Raw genomic sequence first — 16,770 nt, 5'->3', positions numbered from 1 at the left:
TACTGGTATACTTAAATTTCTTTATTCAGAGTTTAGTTTAGTTATAATGGGAAAGTTTAGGCGATGTGCCTTTTTAAACCCCATATCAACTACATTGTGTCGATGCGATTCTTGAAGGTATTAGCGGTCTCGGAATTGACAACGTCGGCTGGTAAACTGTTCTGTTGTACATTTCATCGGTAGTTTTATTATCAAATTCATCGGACCAATTGATATTACTCAGTTCACGCTTTATGCTTATATAATCGCCTTTGTTGTAGTTGTGAAATGACTTGGTTTCCTTACTGGGAATATCAAGTTTATAGACGTACTGCCAAAACAAACAATCGTGGTCACTTTTCCCTAAAGGGGGTAAATGTAGTAGGTTAGATACCTTAAAATCATCATCAGTAATAATAAGGTCCAATTGGGATGATCTTTGTCCATCTCTGTGTCGCGTATTACTCTTGACATGTTGCACCAAGTATAAATCGTTGATTATTTCAAAAAAAAGTGTTTGATGGATGTGTAACGCTAGCATTAACCAGCATATCCTTCCAATTAATTTCTTTAAGGTTAAAATCTCCAATTATCAAAAGTATGCTACACTAAGGTTGGTCTTGTGTCTTGGAATAGTTTGTATTTCTGCCAATCAACGGTTGGTGGATGCAGCCTTTCTATAGCGGCATCCTATAAACAATATTTCAAAATGTTAATACTAGGGATGGCTTGAAAAGAAACCCTATGCTATATTAAATACTTCTATACTTTTTACTAATTGGATCTTCTATATAATTTAATTTATATTTGTGAGAAATCTGTACGTACTGTTGAAATTGGTTCAAACTCCAGATCATCTTCGGCAATGTCCTCCAACTTCATTTCAATGGCACCCTCATCTGATGGCGAACAGGCAGTGAATTTTCCATTTTTAAACGTCTCCTACAATACAAAATTGATGTGAAAAAATATGAAATAGAATATAATAGAACATAATTTACGATCCCGACGATTGGTTAGTCTGAACATACCTTAAAATGAGAAGTGGCCATAAGGATTCTGATCGGTATAAATCCGATTTCTTGGCATAAAATTGATAAATCTGCACCCGTATATCTGGAAATAAGTAATGGTGAAAGTTAATGAAAAATGTTGTCCCTTTTTCTGTCATAGATGAACATATCTTGTGGACCCAAGAAATAAACACTGTATATTATTTACTGTTCAGTGCGTGTGGCCAAATCTTGTACCACGCCAGCCTCCAAAGTTATGTCCTGTAGAGAATTTTGCAAGAAAGCAAATCTTTCATCAAAGCTGAGATTCTGCAAGTAAATCTGAACATCAAATCTGTAAAAAAAATGAAATGTGTGTAATTATGTGCGGAATATGATTGTGCTTTTACTATTCCAATCTATATATTGTTCCCATTCCATTGTGTATATTCTCCTCATTCTATTCTAATTTGTATATTGAGCTCTTAATAATAATAATAAAAACTCAAACATTGGTCTTACAATTGCCATAAATGTTGATTCATGTTCCATGGCGATTGCGTTGCTGCAATAAACACAACTCCACTACTATCTTCACCTGTGGAAAAAAAAAACCAGTTGAAGCAGGTGAATACACGATAACCGCCATCATTTACTATTTTTAATATGCTGTGTACTTATTTACCTAGTCTGGGGTCTTTAGTTCGAATCCATAGAACAGCAGTACAAAACAGTTGGCTTGTAAAACTTAGTTTCAGCTGTTATCTCCTGTTGTTAGGATCTGTCTACACTATCCCCAAATATGGTAATGATATGACGTGTCCATATATGGGCACATCACATTTCTTTTTCACATCAAGTTTCATAGTGTAGACAGAGCTTTATATTTAGATTTCTAAAGAGCAGGCTAAGAACATCATTTAGTTTTGGATTTTATTCAGGGCGTAAATTGGGATATATGACAATTATTAAAAGTAAATAATTGTTTGTACTTTGTTTTAATTTAGTAAGTTCTTGAGCAAGTTGATGGCCATATTGTGAAGTGAATGCACATGGGAACATTGCATCTTCTGATGCTAGGTCATCTACAAAGAAAATTGACGGACGACTTGCCACAACACTGCTGATTTCATTCCGAAGATATCTAGTAGTATAAAAGAATCTGTCAGCTTTTCAGTATTTTTTTAATTTATTTATTTATTCGGTATATAAAAATATATTACAAAACGACAGTCAAGGACTGAAATGAAATGTATTACAAATGACTAAAAATTAGTTAAAATTGCTATAAAAATAGAAACATCTTAATAAAATTAGATATCGTACCATAAAATTAAAAACATACATGAATAAAAAACCTTAAAACATTCACTTATTACATATCTAAAAAAGAGCTAGTGGTGCCTATTAATTATATCCACCATGGTAGGAACTGGAGACGACCTAAGTCTGCTGGTTTTACAATGAGGTACTTCTAGAAAGCGGTTGAATCTGAGAGACCGAGCTGGCTTATGAAGAGCCAGATGACTATTTATGAATAACATAAAACATAAAAAAACGAAATATCTCATTGAGTGATGTACAAAGAGTTCTATCGATATATAAAAGATACCAGCGCATTACCAACAGAAGATTTTATGAATACTTTTGGCTAATTCAGTATATTGTTATTAAATAAATGATGCATCTTGGTCGGATGTAATAATAGTTTGAATATATATTTCATGCATACAAATTTTAATTTTTTAATGACATCCAAATGAATGATTCTGTTTGATACTTAGTCTGTCCATCCTGTTCGTGTGAGTGACCAATGATGCTTGAAGAATGAAGATGGTGGTAACTAGCCACACCCTTAAGTTCGTCAGCTAAAGCTTTCACAAGATACGATTTGCCACACCCAGCAGGCTAGATGATCAAAGAAAAAGGAAAGTTACTATTAAAATTGTTTAAATAATTTGTTTTAGGCCTCTTAAATTTCAATTCCTGAAACAGTTCATCGTTTACGGTGTTTATAATAATTTAAATTGCTAATTGCTTGTAATATAAAGAAATTTTGAATAGTAAATTATGCAGTAGCTTCATACAGTATGTAAATTGTATTTATTATACTAATGCAGAATTTATAGGTAGTTCTGAACATACTTACACCAATTAATAGAATACTAACAACATCTGATACCACTTCTAAAAAAAGAATCAAATTCATAATTTATTCGAGAATTTTTTTATGACTCGTAATTTTATTTAAAAAAAGTTAGGCTTAAAGCTATGATTCCGATCTGGTGGCCGATTAAAACATTGTCAGAAGTGTTATATATTGGTTCCCACAGGTGAATTTATGCTATGCTTACGTCCATGCGTCCTTATTAGTGTGGGAACAAAGTTTAAGAATAGCTGACACGGGCCAATAGGATGGTCCAAATCAACCAGACTTTTATGTCACATGGAATCGATACCTTTTTCTTGAAATGGTTTGATGACCAATTTGTACAAAATATTCTGTGCCTCATTATGTCCATGAACTGCTGAGAACATATTTGATGTTTAACATAAAATTAATCTGAAACAAAATAGATAGTGTATTGGTAAACATTTTGTATAAAACCCCCTGCTAGACAAAATGGACGGGTCCGATGGTCTTATCAGATATCAGATAAATTGATAATGCAGATATAAAGAGTTATGTTACACGCCTCTCATCCTTCATTCTCCCCTCGGCTTCCATAAGTCCAATAAAAAAAACAATTCTGTTAATCAAAATGTTGCTTACCTCACAATTAATAATAACTAATTGTTTTTAAAACAATGTTAAGTACTTACTAAAAATGAAAAATGATGATCTGTCATTTGTCACTACCGTACTGTCACTTTTGACCTTTCGTCATGGTTCATTGATTCTGTTTACTTTTTACAGGGCAGGTATGGATTTCCTTCTGGAAAGTGGAAGGTAGGCCTTTTATTTAGGAAGATGTAAACAGACGAATAATATAGTTCAAAAAGATGGGTTCAGGAATGAGTCAGGTGAGTACGAATGTCATTTTCCTGTCTCTAGTAGTATAGGGCCCAGTAGTACAGTAGAGTAGTACATATGACATATAGTATTGTACTAAAAAACAAGTGTAAACCTGTCTGTCTTCCTATATAGCTAGCCGGCTATCTACTAGGCCTAGTAGTAGTAGTAGTACCATACTAGCCCACGTCCACCAGACTGCCTGTTGACCTAGGCCTAGTAAAGTATAGCTACCGGGGGAGTTAACTACGGGGCATAGCCAGTCCATGCCTTATCTGTGTAGTCAAATAATTACTGCCCACCCCTGAACAACCAGTAGAAATAATTAAAGCTAAATAAAGAAAAGAGGATTGAAATCATTTCTAATATTTTGTTTGGAATCATTTCTAAAGATTCACTGAAAGAATGTTGATAATAATAATATAATGATGGAGATGATTTTATTGAGGGAGCTCAATAATAATTATTAATATTTATTTCAATTTTGTCTAGATACTTCCTGGGCTTTATGTTGGAAATATGCGAGGTAAGAAATAAATGAGGGTAGTTAGTAATTTAATTTCATAATAATTAACATAACCAGTGACTTTGATGACATGTATAGATTAGTACACAATGCGCTGTAACAAAGCAGTAGGCCTACCAAATAGAAGGAATAGAACCAAACCAAATCGGTACCGAACCAAATCATTACCGAACCAAATCATTACCGAACCAAATCAGCACCAAACCAAATCAGCACCAAACCAAATCAGCACCAAACCAAATCAGCACCAAACCAAATCATTACCAAACCAAATCATTACCAAACCAAATGAGTACCAATCCAAATGAGTACCAATCCAAATCATTACCAATCCAAATCATTACCAATCCAAATCGTTACCAAACCAAATGAGTACCAATCCAAATGAGTACCAATCCAAATCATTACCAATCCAAATCATTACCAATCCAAATCGTTACCAAACCAAATCAGTACCAAACCAAATGAGTACCAATCCAAATCATTACCAATCCAAATCATTACCAATCCAAATCGTTACCAAACCAAATCAGTACCAAACCAAATGAGTACCAATCCAAATCATTACCAATCCAAATCATTACCAAACCAAATCATTACCAAACCAAAGCAGTACCAAACCAAAGCAGTACCAAACCAAAGCAGTACCAAACCAAATCAGTACCAAACCAAATGAGTACCAATCCAAATCATTACCAATCCAAATCATTACCAAACCAAATCATTACCAAACCAAAGCAGTACCAAACCAAAGCAGTACCAAACCAAATCATTACCAAACCAAATGAGTACCAATCCAAATCAGTACCAAACCAAATCAGTACCAAACAAAATCATTGCCAAACCAAATCATTGCCAAACCAAATCATTGCCAAACCAAATCATTGCCAAACCAAATCATTGCCAAAGCAAAGCAAAGGTATTCAGTAGTGCCAATCAGTTATTTACAATTTTTTGGAGTACTGAGAAAATTATTATTTTGTATTCTTTTCTTTCAGATGCAAAAGATGTGGAACAACTAGAAGCCAACAAGATTAGCCACATACTGTCAATACACGACAACGCTAAGCCATTATTAACAGTGAGTCTGTGAATACACGACAACGCTAAGCCATTACAGTATTAGCCACATACTGTCAATACATGACAACGCTAAGCCATTATTAGCCACGTACTGTCAATACACGACAACGCTAAGCCATTATTAGCCACATACTGTCAATACACGACAACGCTAAGCCATTATTATCAGTGAGTCTGTGAACACAGAATAACGTACTTCTTGATACAATAATAATATTTGGGACAACAAGTCTAATTTTGTTCCAAATTCACTTTAATTCTTAACACTCATTGTCACTAAACGTTTAATACAGTGATAATATGCTTTTTTTATTGGACACCTTTATACAATTATATTACTAGTATTCATGTCATGGAATCTTGGCTAAAAAGAACCATCATGCAACAATATAAATTTATAATTCTTCTTTTTCAGAACATGACGTATTTGTGTGTAGCAGCAGCGGATCATCCTGATCAAAATCTGTATGTGTTTTTTTAAGTAAAAAGCTTAAATTATAACTTAACAAGAAAATCTTTTGAAAAATAATAAAAACAGATGACATGTATGAAATACATGACATTTTTAAATATTTAAGTTTTTATTCACCATGCAATATGTTGCTTCAGATTTATTGTGAATTTCAATACTTTTAATAATTACTTTGTGGTTTTTTTAATTTGTTTCCCAGATCACAACATTTTGAGGAATGTAATAACTTTATACATGAATGCAGACTGAATGGAGGGACTTGTTTAGTTCATTGGTATGTGGCAGGATTTTTTAATTACTGATCAATTTTATTTTCTGAAATAGATATAAAGTTAATTGTTGTACATATTCTCTGCGGCGCGTGGTATCTGTTAAGGGGCGTAGAACAAACCCTTTGATCTTTGGAGCTTAGCATCCTGTTGTTAGATTGGGTGAATCACCTATGTGACTAGGTACTGGCTCATCATATTGCAATGCTATCTTTCAAATATCTTAATATTATTTATCTTTCGTCATCTCTGTTGTCATTTGTAGCATAGCAGGTGTTTCACGAAGTGTCACGGTAACCGTTGCGTACATGATGACTGTCACAAACTGTACTTGGCAGGAATGTCTACGAGCTGCTCGTGTTGCTAGAGAAGTTGCAAACCCTAATTTTGGCTTTCAGAAGCAGTTGCAAGATTATCAACATTCAACATTAGCAAGTGTAAGTAAAGACACATTTACACTACTGTAGGATAATATTTTTAAAATCAAATGTCATGATAAATAAGACAAATAAAATCGTTTGTATCATAACATTATTGCTTTTACTAATCATTAACTCATTTGATTGAATGTGTGGAATACTGTATCATAAAAATACTATACTGTATTATGAGAAAATCTTTTCATCTTCTAACACTAAATTCTACCACTCCCCAACACCCCTTTTTTTGTTGGGCCCAAGATCTAAATTTACGTTTCAACAACATAGGTGACATTTCATTTATTTCAACTATATTATCATCTTTTACTTTGTGGAGGGGGTGGGGGGCGTAGAATGTTTGGATCTAACTATATTATCATCTTTTACTTTGTCGAGGGGGGTGGGCGTAGATTGATTGGATCCAACTATATTATCATCTTTTACTTTGTCGAGGGGGGGGGGGGCGTAGATTGATTGGATCCAACTATATTATCATCTTTTACTTTGTTTTGTTTTATATAGCAACGCGAGAAAATTAGTAAACAGTTTAAAGCATCGCCATTTAAAGATGACGAGACCATTAAAGAACACCTAAGCAAAGAGAATGAAAAAGTTGTCAAAGATATGGAGTCAACAATGTATCAGCTGCCACCAAATGCCTATGCAACTAATAATTAGAAAGGAACATTCTTCAACATACCTGCTGCTGAGCACAAAGCTTTCTGAAAACCGGACAATTTCCCAACAACTTCTTTCCTACTATATAATAATATGACTAGCTCCAGAGAGTTTTTTAGGAATCTTTTGGAGTTACACATTATTATTTTTCTGGATCTTTTGTTACTATTGCATCTTCAATATCATCCTTTCCAGGAAATTAGTTTTTCGGCCAGTACTGTAGTTTGCAACAAGTTGTATAAACCTACATCGCTCTCAAGACATACATGATGCAGAAATGGCATTATATGAAAGTCATGTACGTTGTAACTATGGTTACCATTTATAATTAAACATCAGTAGAGTTTACAACCCTTCTTTGTATTGTAGCCTACTTTGTATTAAGCTTTTTTCGAGGAAAAAATTGTTTTTTTATAATAAAAAAGTAGGAATTGGTGGGATTGTCATTTGCAACTACAGCAGTATATTTACTATGCAGTTCAGTATACTAGTACAATATTTCCGCAAAACTGGAGTAAAAAGATGGAAAAATGTGTTTAGCATCTTTATTTTGTTATTCCTATTTTCATGAATGTTCCTGAGTGATGGCTGGCCATAACAAGTTTATGATCGCAATGATTGTTGCTAAATAAATATAATAATGACAGTTTTATTTACCATACAATATTTTAAAATATGATTTTGTTATATTTTAATAATAAATACATAAATAAATAACACACTTCATTACTGAACATGTTCATAGGGCCAAGGCGCTTTATATAATCATAAAATCATGGAGGAATATAAAAAAGCACAACAAAATAAATCAGTAATTAGATTATCGTAACAATATAGCAAATCAGTTACATATTTTATTATATGTATATTCTATATATAAGCAGGCAATATCTGTATTATATTCAATTTGTTTATTAAGTTAGTTTAAAGTTTGTTTGGAAATCATTGATTGTATTTTATAAATTTACAGTTTATAAATATTCTTTAACATTCAAGTATTGGTAGTAGTATGTATTAAGGTATATATTTATTTTGTAATTGTTCATTTTATTATAATAAATAAAAAGAAATTTTAAATTATAACAAAAATGGTTATTATAAAATATGGATTATGGATAATTTAAATTAAATGCCCAGCACCTGAAGGTGTGACCGGAGGTGTGACCAAATCATCACAACCACAATTGATGAATTATGGAAGATAATTGTGATTATAAATTAATCGTTGCCAAATGTGCGTTATTTCATATTGCCTTACATGAAGATTAGTTGTTTGTGCCTTATTAGTGTTTTTATCACGAATGACGGCCGCCAACAAATGGCCAGGAGGAAAATGTAAATTTATTTTTTAATATTTCTATTGTGCTGCATTATCAAGCCTTTTGCAAGGAATACTTGAAGCAATCTCAGTAAATCTTTCTTGTATTTTTGGGCAGTTTAATATTGGCATAGAGATATTATAATATCTCTATGATATTGGTAATAAAGTTAAAATCAATATGCATTTATTGATTGAATGTTATTTTTTTAGTCATTATAATATAAGTGCCTATTATGCCTTCAATTACAGCCCAGAGGACGCTAGAATAATTAGACTGCTAACTAATAGTGGATAAGGATTTTTGCACCGCATCTTTAGGCAGTTATGTTCAAGTGGACGGAAGTATTAGGAAACTGTATCATGCGGAAGCTTATAGTTTACTAAGAGAAAAGAAAAAATGTAAATTTGTAAACTGGGCATGCGCATACAGTAGTATGTATGTAAGACCTGTTCAATAAGCAATGTTTTTGTTGTGGCTCTTTATTATCATTGACAAAGTACGATCAGGTATGTGAGACATGCCGAATTTGTGTGAGGCATCATTTTTATCATTTTTTCTATACTTCCTTCTTTAATTCTGGGACAATGTTCTGCAACCTAAGTCTATGGCGGATCTTTTTTGATAATTTTTTTTTAATGGTTCTCCAGAGGGGGTTGTGAGGGAGCCTAAAATACCTCCATGCCTGACCCAACTTTGTGGCTCATTAGGCGTGCCATACTTGTTAGGTGATAATAGTCAGCCCGCGGGTGCAAAATCAATCAACATTTGTAGAATATGTAACAGATAGGCCTAGAATACGTTAATTTTAAATAATGAATAAAGTTAGCAAGGTTATTATAATCCTCTCATTATTTATTCAATAAATCCGAAAGAGGGTAGGCCCAGCTTAGCTAGCCTACTTATTACTGGGAATCCCTTACTATCCTATCCTAGGCTAGGCCTAGGCGGCCTAGAGGGCCGCCATCAATACATATATTGCCTGGCAACGGGACGCCTGTGTAGTGTTTTTGTGTGACACAGCCCATACAGTACTAATATGGGGCCTAGAGATTATCAGATCTGCTAAAACTAACGATTATCTTGTTTGTTTTCTTAACAGTACAATAATAAACAAAACTGGAAACGAGGAATTGGGTGAGTCTAACTTTAAATTTAATTAATATAGTAATAATTAATACTCTTCATTCATTGTTTGTTGTTGTTCATCATTCAATCAATAATTATAATATTAATAATAATATTCAAAATTGTGTATTTGTTTGTATTTTGAATATTTTACCTACAACTGGAAATACAAAAGCCACCATTCATTGCAGCTACCATACATGACAAAAATATCCCTCTCTAAACGTAGTTCATGTCTAGGCCTAGTTATGTCTATAGGCCTATGTAAATGGCAAGGGCGCACTAATTCAGATTTTTGTTTTTTTGCAGAGATCGTACAATAAAATTCAAGTGTTCTATGCAGAATGTTATCCTGGATGTTTTACGTGCGAAAGGTTGGATCGAGGCAAAAGAGTAAATACATTATTTATGCAGTACAACAGTGATATGAAGAGCTCCTCTAAAGCTCTGTCTACACTATCAAACTTATCCATATATGGACATGATGATGTCACATCACTACCATATTTGGGCACATCACACTTTTTTTGTCCATCTAGTTTGATATTGTAGACAGATTATTTCTACTGTGTGCCTGTAGTAGTAATCTTTGCAATACTGTGCCTCCCAAGAGCCCAACAAATATTGTAAGCACCCAGATATTCATTTCCTTCAAAATTTGTGAATATTGTGATTTTTTAAACATTATTTTAAAGATTATTAATTATTTTATTTATTTTACAGAGACGAAACCGACTTTGATTTTTTCTGGGCTGATCGCAACTGGATGAAAGAGTATTTTGATCAGTGTTACATGGATGAACATGTTCGTATCAATCACTTTAGGAACCATTATGAGGTCAGACTTTATTGATTTATCAGTTTAAATTTTACTTGTGAGAAGAAGGGTCGCATTATTCTGAGAACGAATAAGTTCAGTCCTAACATTTTACCTCTACGCTTGCCGACATTAAATCGTAACATCACTGACCTATACTAGTTGATGCAAACCTATATTATTCTTGATTATGATGTAGTTTGAATCATGATTTGCCCCACAGAGAGGATTTGTCCTTGTGTGATCTTTTGACTGCATGATGTGACCCTCAAAGCAACAGAGCAATAACGCATTTAATCATCAAAACATTTTTTTAAAATTCGTCAATTACAGGATGGATTAACTATTTTATAATTTATTGTGTTTATAAACACATAAGTCTCATTTGAGGCTTAGGGAGTGGAGTTGAAATAGTCGTGAGTTACAACCCTGGAACTAGGTCAGGATTGAACCCCAAACATTGGGATTGGAAGGCAGGCACATTAACCACCAAGCTACAGCTCCACTTTTGTTGTGAACCTAAATATTTCCATAGAACGTTCAGGACAGTGTTCAGTGTCTAAACCGACATGAAAACCACTTTAGAAACAAGAAACTCTCACTATTGTTTGTGTGGTTGTCACAATTTATCATTTCAGCTTACTAGGAAGAACCTGATGGTGAAAAATCTGAAACGTTACAGAAAACAGCTTGACAGAGAAGTAGGGAAGTTAGAGGCTGCAAAATGTGACTTCTTTCCTACGACCTTTGAACTTCCAGTAAGTCTGCTTGATTTGTTGTTTTTATAATTCATTAGCGTTGTGATAGCTTCTAACTTAAGTAATTCCTGCCAACTGTACCAATTTAATCAATTTCCAATAACCAATTGTTTGTTCACAAAGTAAGCTTTGTCTGCCTCATGCTGGCTACAGCCCTAACCATGATGTTGAATATTCCCCTCTTTTTGTAATTTAAAAAAATCAAATATATATAAAAATATAAATTACCTTTTATTGACAAACAAAATAATAACAACATTTTGTTTTAAAAGTATAATTTTAGAAAAAAATATATTCAAATTAATTTAGATTTAAATGTTTTTGTATATTATTAATAAGATAAAACTGGGGTTTATATTGATTGCAATATACATTTTTTTTTTTTATTTCATAAAATTCAATATCAATAGAATTTCCTTGATCTAATTTTAATTTTTCATATAATTCATCTAAATTAATTTTAAAATTTTCTGTTTCAAAAATGTTGAACAAATCATAAGCTTCAATATCATCCTTATTTTCATAAGGCTTCGGCCAGTGTTTGTTGGCTGCTAAGATTTCTTCATAAAACTTCGGGTCAAAGTACTTCTTCCAATTCCATCCATTGTTGAAAATGTATACATTGGGAAAACCTTTCCAAGTTTTTGGGAAGCACCTTGAATGTAAATATGAAAATAAGTTTTAGATTAAATATCTGATTTCCTCCAAATGGTACAAAAAAGATACATTAAAATATAAAAATAATAAATCATTAAAGATTAATCTGATTTCCTCCAAATGGACTTATACCGTCATTATCTGAATTTTGTTTTAATTGTTTCAATTAATAAAAATAATAATGTGTGGATGCTATACCTTCTATCCCGGTGCGTCGCTGACTTTTCTGCAACTTGTTCACCCTTAAATTTGATTGCTGGTTTCTGTGTTTGTCTAGTATAAAAAAATATAAAATCATTTATAGATTAATCTGATTTCCTCCAAATGAACTTATACTGTCATTATCTGAATTTTGTTTATTAATTGTTTCAATTTAATAAAAATAATAATGTGTGGATCCTATAACTTCTAACCAGTTAGGGTTAGGGTTAGGGTTAGGGTTAGGGTTTGACTAATTAAGTAATCAGTTCTCAGAATCTTTGAAAATGGTATTCTATTTGTGAAGCAAAAACATGCAATACATAATTGTTAGCAGGAAAATGAATAGAGTATATGTAATATTATATTACTAATCCTAATGTTTGTGACTCCAGATTGATTGTCTATTATTACTGTATTTGTATATAGATCTACTTAATCTACTACGCTAGGCTGCATTTGCTTCATGGTCTTGTTTAGGCCTGCTGCTAGACTTCCTAAATATAATCCTAACTATAGTATAATAATCATGGACCTATAATAGGTCCTTGGTATAATAATTGTCATTATCTGAATTTGTTTTTTAATTGTTTTAATTAATAAAAAATAATGAATTAATTTTGTGGATGCTATACCTTGTAGCTCTAGCCAGTTGAGTCGTTGGAACTCCCAAAATCTTCCGCACCAATGACATTCTACTCGCAAAAAGCAAAAATATGCAAAATTAATACAGTATATATAATATTATATTACTAATCCTAATGTTTGTGACTCCAGATTGATTGCCTATTATTACTGTATTGTATTTGTATATAGATCTACTTAATCTACTTCGCTAGGCTGCATTTGCTTCATGGTTTTGTTTAGGCCTGCTGCTAGACTTCATAAATATAATCTATAATAATAATATAATCATGGACCTATAATAGGTTCATGGTATAATACAACAACGACATAACTTTTTTTTATTGTTAAATAATGATTCTCACCTTTAATGTGTGTTCAGAATCAATTCTTTATACCAACAAACACACGGAAAGAATGAAGCAATAAGTTTGCAATGTCATGTATAGCACGCGTCCTCTATTGGTGAATAAGTAGACTCCGACACTCGTCGCCTGATTTGGACGTGCTGCTGTTAGCCAACGGAAGACTATTCTATTTTAAATTAGAATAGTCTTCCGGTGACAAGGTGAACCATGCAGGGCCAAAATTGTAATTTTGAAATTCTTCTATTGTACGTGGTAGGTCATAGGTCATAAGTTGTAATATCATTGTTATTATTATTGAAACTCATGTAAATGATAATTTGTTTATGAATAGTTCACAAAAATGTGTGTTCTGCCTGATAAGTTTTTTATTCTTTATCAAACTTGTTATTGTTATGCAACAATAGTATTAATAATCAATACTATACAATTTAAACAAGTGACTTGATATGCCCTCTGATGCCCTTTTGTTGTGTGTATAACTTGTTTTATTTAATCTCATTCGGCCAAATGTTTCTAAGCATTTATGTTTATTTCAGTCGGAATATCACATGTTTGTCGATGAGTTTAAGAAATTACCAGGTTCAATATGGATAATGAAACCAATCGCAAAATCACAGGGAAAAGGTATATTTTTATTCAGAAAACTCAAAGATATAACAGACTGGAAGAAGGTAAGAAAACGTCATATGTCCTGTTTTTTGCAACTTGTGCGTCATTGAAATTTATCTAAAACCAGCGACCAATTTCCTATGATGCCATGTATGGCATGTTTTTGTGCGGCATGTTGATATAAGCCTCAAATCTGTCATCCATACGTATACTTTGGAGAAGATTAAACCATAAAATTGTGTACAGTAATTAATATTTCTTAAAGGTACAATATTAAACATCATTAATGCTTCTTAGAGTGATGTTTATCGTACAAGAGATGATAAAGTCGACGACAAGGAACCACCGGAGACGTACATCGTCTCTCGCTATATTGAACGGCCATATCTGATTGGTGGAAGGAAGTTTGACATACGGATCTATGTTTTAGTGACGTCGGTAAGCGTATTCTGTTTAAATGACCTGTGTAAACTGAATCTTTAAATCTGATATTCCAACATACACCTCAGATGTTGTACAGCTTGTCATGCTAAAGCTCTGTCTACACTATCAAACTAGTGTAATGTGCCCAAATATGGTAGTAACATTTACTTTAAATTGTTTGTTCTTTTTTTTGTTTTTTTAATAAAGTTATTATTATTAAAATGATGTCATCATATCCATATATGGACACATCACTGTTTTTGTCAAATAAAATTTGATAGTGTAGACAGAGCCTTAGTTTATTGATGTTAACCCAGTGTGTTATGTACTTTATTTACAGTATGTACCTTTGAAGGCATGGCTCTACAGAAGTGGGTTTGCCAGGTTTTCTAATACAAGATTCTCATTAGAATCCATTGATGACACATGTATCCTTTAAAAGGTTCTTCCTAGAATGCAGAATTAATGTGTTACTAGGTAGGCATGTAGTCTGGTAAAGTGTCATATTTGTAGACCACTGCAGGCTGGGACGTCCCATTGAAAGCGTTGAGTTCGCTGTAGGAGTCCCCCAGGTCTAGCATGTGATGTGTATGTGTTGTTGTTTGTATTGTAAAATACGTAATAAATTGAATTGTAGACAACACATATACAGTACAGTAATTTATCCTTATCTATAATGTTTGTAGATGTTCATTTGACAAATGTTGCAGTTCAGAAGACAGCGCCCGATTATGACCCTGAGAAGGGTTGCAAGTGGTCAATGCAGCAACTTAGACAATATTTAACAGCTAGATATGGAATAGAGGCGGTGAGAACTGCAACCTTTTTCTGTAAACTTGTTCTCATTATACGATTATTCAACTTATATGAAATTACTTTTTTTTAGGTTGAGAAAATGTTTCTGCTGATGAACGATATATTTATACTTTCATTGCAAAGTGTAAAGAAAGTTATGATAAACGACAAACACTGCTTTGAGATGTACGGGTATGATGTATTATTAGATGTCGATCTTAAACCGTAAGTCAAATTAAAACAAGGGACCATACAATTAGCTCACACAGGCTAGGTTGAAATATGGCTAAAATGAAATTATAAACTACTAACGCTCCCCTGTCTAAAAAACTCTGTATTCGCCCCTAACAGTATATTATATTATACTTTTAGTAAATGCATTATAAAAGCAAATTCTAGACTTTCCAGTTGGCTGTACTCCTTTCAAATATTTCACATACAAAGTTAATTTTCATTCATTTTCCATTCTTTTGTTTTGTAATGATTATTTATGTATGTTTATGTGAATGGAAATAAAGAAAGAAAAAAACAAAAAACAATTTTAATACATCTGACGGCTAAACTGTCCATTCAAAGGATAAGGCAACAAGAATTTAGTTCTTGAAAAATAACTAAATGCCTCTAACATTTTTTTAGATGGCTGATTGAAATTAATGCATCACCATCGCTAACGGCAAGTAACCAACAAGATTATGAACTTAAGTATGGCCTGTTAGAAGACGTAATATGCATTGTGGATCAGGAAAATAAGTAGGTACTTTCAATTTATTTTACTTTTATTCAATATCGATTTTTCACAGTACACACATTTAAATACAAATTATAGACTTAGAAATATAATTTGAACATTTAAAGCTGATTTTCTATTAGCCGAATTTATTTGTGTGAATTGAATGCCTCAGCTTATACACTTACAGTACGTACTCATGTTTCGACCATCCAAATCCCTTTCGATTCTCACGAAATTAGGCTTTGCAATGCTGTTACCCTATGGTTGCCTGACCTTCGTTTTTACTGACCCTATGTTTACCCGACCATCATTGTTGACCACAAGTCTCTTCCAATTATATTAGATTAACAGGCAAGGAAAAGCGTATTGGTGGTTTTGATCTGATGTGGAATGATGGTCCAGTGTTTGCAGATGATGGAGGAGCAGATTGTATTGACCCACCCACGTACTCTACAAACACATTCTTAGGTAATGCTCTTTTTTTAATTGTTTGTCATGAAAATTATTTTCGGATAAATTTTGAGTACTTTTTATGCACTAAAGTTTTCAATGCAAAGGAATCCATGCAGGTACAGATCAAGCCAAACATTACTTTATGGGGAAATCCCAAGATAGTCTTTTTTTTTTTAATCAAATGTTATACAATTTCTTGTAGGTTGTCACAATGACAGAAAAACCCAACTTAAAGAGTTGAAGAAACAGTTAGCAGTCACAAAGAAGAATTGAAGAGCTTCACCAAAAATCATTATTCTCTCCATGATTGATATTGATTTATTGACAGCCGAATCACATCAATAACAACGTTGCTCCTATAATGGTCTTGTACACATATACGGACACAAATACTGGACCCGCACCAACATTTCCATTTTGTTTAGTCACACAAGACTACTTTGAATAGAATGTAAATATT

At 32.8% G+C, this 16,770-nt stretch overlaps 4 protein-coding genes across 5 annotated transcripts; 2 read left to right on the top strand and 2 right to left on the bottom strand.

Annotated features, from left to right (window-relative positions):
- Positions 1–3,831, bottom strand: LOC140056337 (uncharacterized). Its single transcript, XM_072101682.1, has 10 exons — positions 3,795–3,831; positions 3,431–3,534; positions 3,121–3,158; positions 2,752–2,879; positions 1,964–2,115; positions 1,494–1,569; positions 1,201–1,326; positions 1,011–1,095; positions 808–921; positions 1–669 (listed from the first exon to the last, which is right to left on the bottom strand). Exons 2-10 carry the CDS (start codon positions 3,507–3,509, stop codon positions 583–585), a joined length of 885 nt encoding a protein of 294 aa, XP_071957783.1. The 5' UTR covers positions 3,510–3,534; positions 3,795–3,831; the 3' UTR covers positions 1–582.
- Positions 3,832–3,893: 62 nt separating this feature from the next.
- LOC140056363 (dual specificity protein phosphatase 22-B-like) lies at positions 3,894–8,861 on the top strand. Its single transcript, XM_072101710.1, has 7 exons — positions 3,894–3,995; positions 4,477–4,510; positions 5,509–5,591; positions 6,009–6,058; positions 6,265–6,339; positions 6,600–6,771; positions 7,276–8,861. The coding sequence occupies exons 1-7, from the start codon at positions 3,975–3,977 to the stop codon at positions 7,429–7,431; spliced, it is 591 nt and encodes a 196-aa protein (XP_071957811.1). The 5' UTR covers positions 3,894–3,974; the 3' UTR covers positions 7,432–8,861.
- Positions 8,862–9,478: 617 nt separating this feature from the next.
- LOC140057391 (probable tubulin polyglutamylase TTLL9) lies at positions 9,479–16,649 on the top strand. 2 transcript variants are annotated; one of them, XM_072103031.1, is made up of 13 exons: positions 9,479–9,583; positions 9,853–9,887; positions 10,188–10,271; positions 10,602–10,716; positions 11,334–11,453; positions 13,837–13,971; positions 14,207–14,347; positions 14,673–14,760; positions 15,019–15,140; positions 15,219–15,352; positions 15,764–15,877; positions 16,201–16,325; positions 16,513–16,649. In XM_072103031.1, the coding sequence occupies exons 1-13, from the start codon at positions 9,566–9,568 to the stop codon at positions 16,581–16,583; spliced, it is 1,302 nt and encodes a 433-aa protein (XP_071959132.1). In that variant the 5' UTR covers positions 9,479–9,565; the 3' UTR covers positions 16,584–16,649. The 2 variants fall into 2 exon arrangements, with proteins under 2 accessions (XP_071959132.1, XP_071959133.1); XM_072103032.1 differs by lacking the exon at positions 16,513–16,649 and having other exon boundaries at positions 15,764–15,881; positions 16,201–16,279.
- LOC140057013 (uncharacterized) lies at positions 11,601–13,375 on the bottom strand. Its single transcript, XM_072102545.1, has 5 exons — positions 13,298–13,375; positions 12,944–13,003; positions 12,309–12,383; positions 11,944–12,108; positions 11,601–11,634 (listed from the first exon to the last, which is right to left on the bottom strand). The coding sequence occupies exons 2-5, from the start codon at positions 13,000–13,002 to the stop codon at positions 11,601–11,603; spliced, it is 333 nt and encodes a 110-aa protein (XP_071958646.1). The 5' UTR covers position 13,003; positions 13,298–13,375.
- Positions 16,650–16,770: the final 121 nt, after the last annotated feature.

Source organism: Antedon mediterranea, chromosome 8, assembly GCF_964355755.1.
Source record: "Antedon mediterranea chromosome 8, ecAntMedi1.1, whole genome shotgun sequence".
Taxonomy (NCBI): Eukaryota; Metazoa; Echinodermata; class Crinoidea; order Comatulida; family Antedonidae; genus Antedon; species Antedon mediterranea.
The sequence above is the reverse complement of the archived record's forward strand: the minus strand, read 5'-3'. Positions and strand labels throughout refer to the sequence as shown.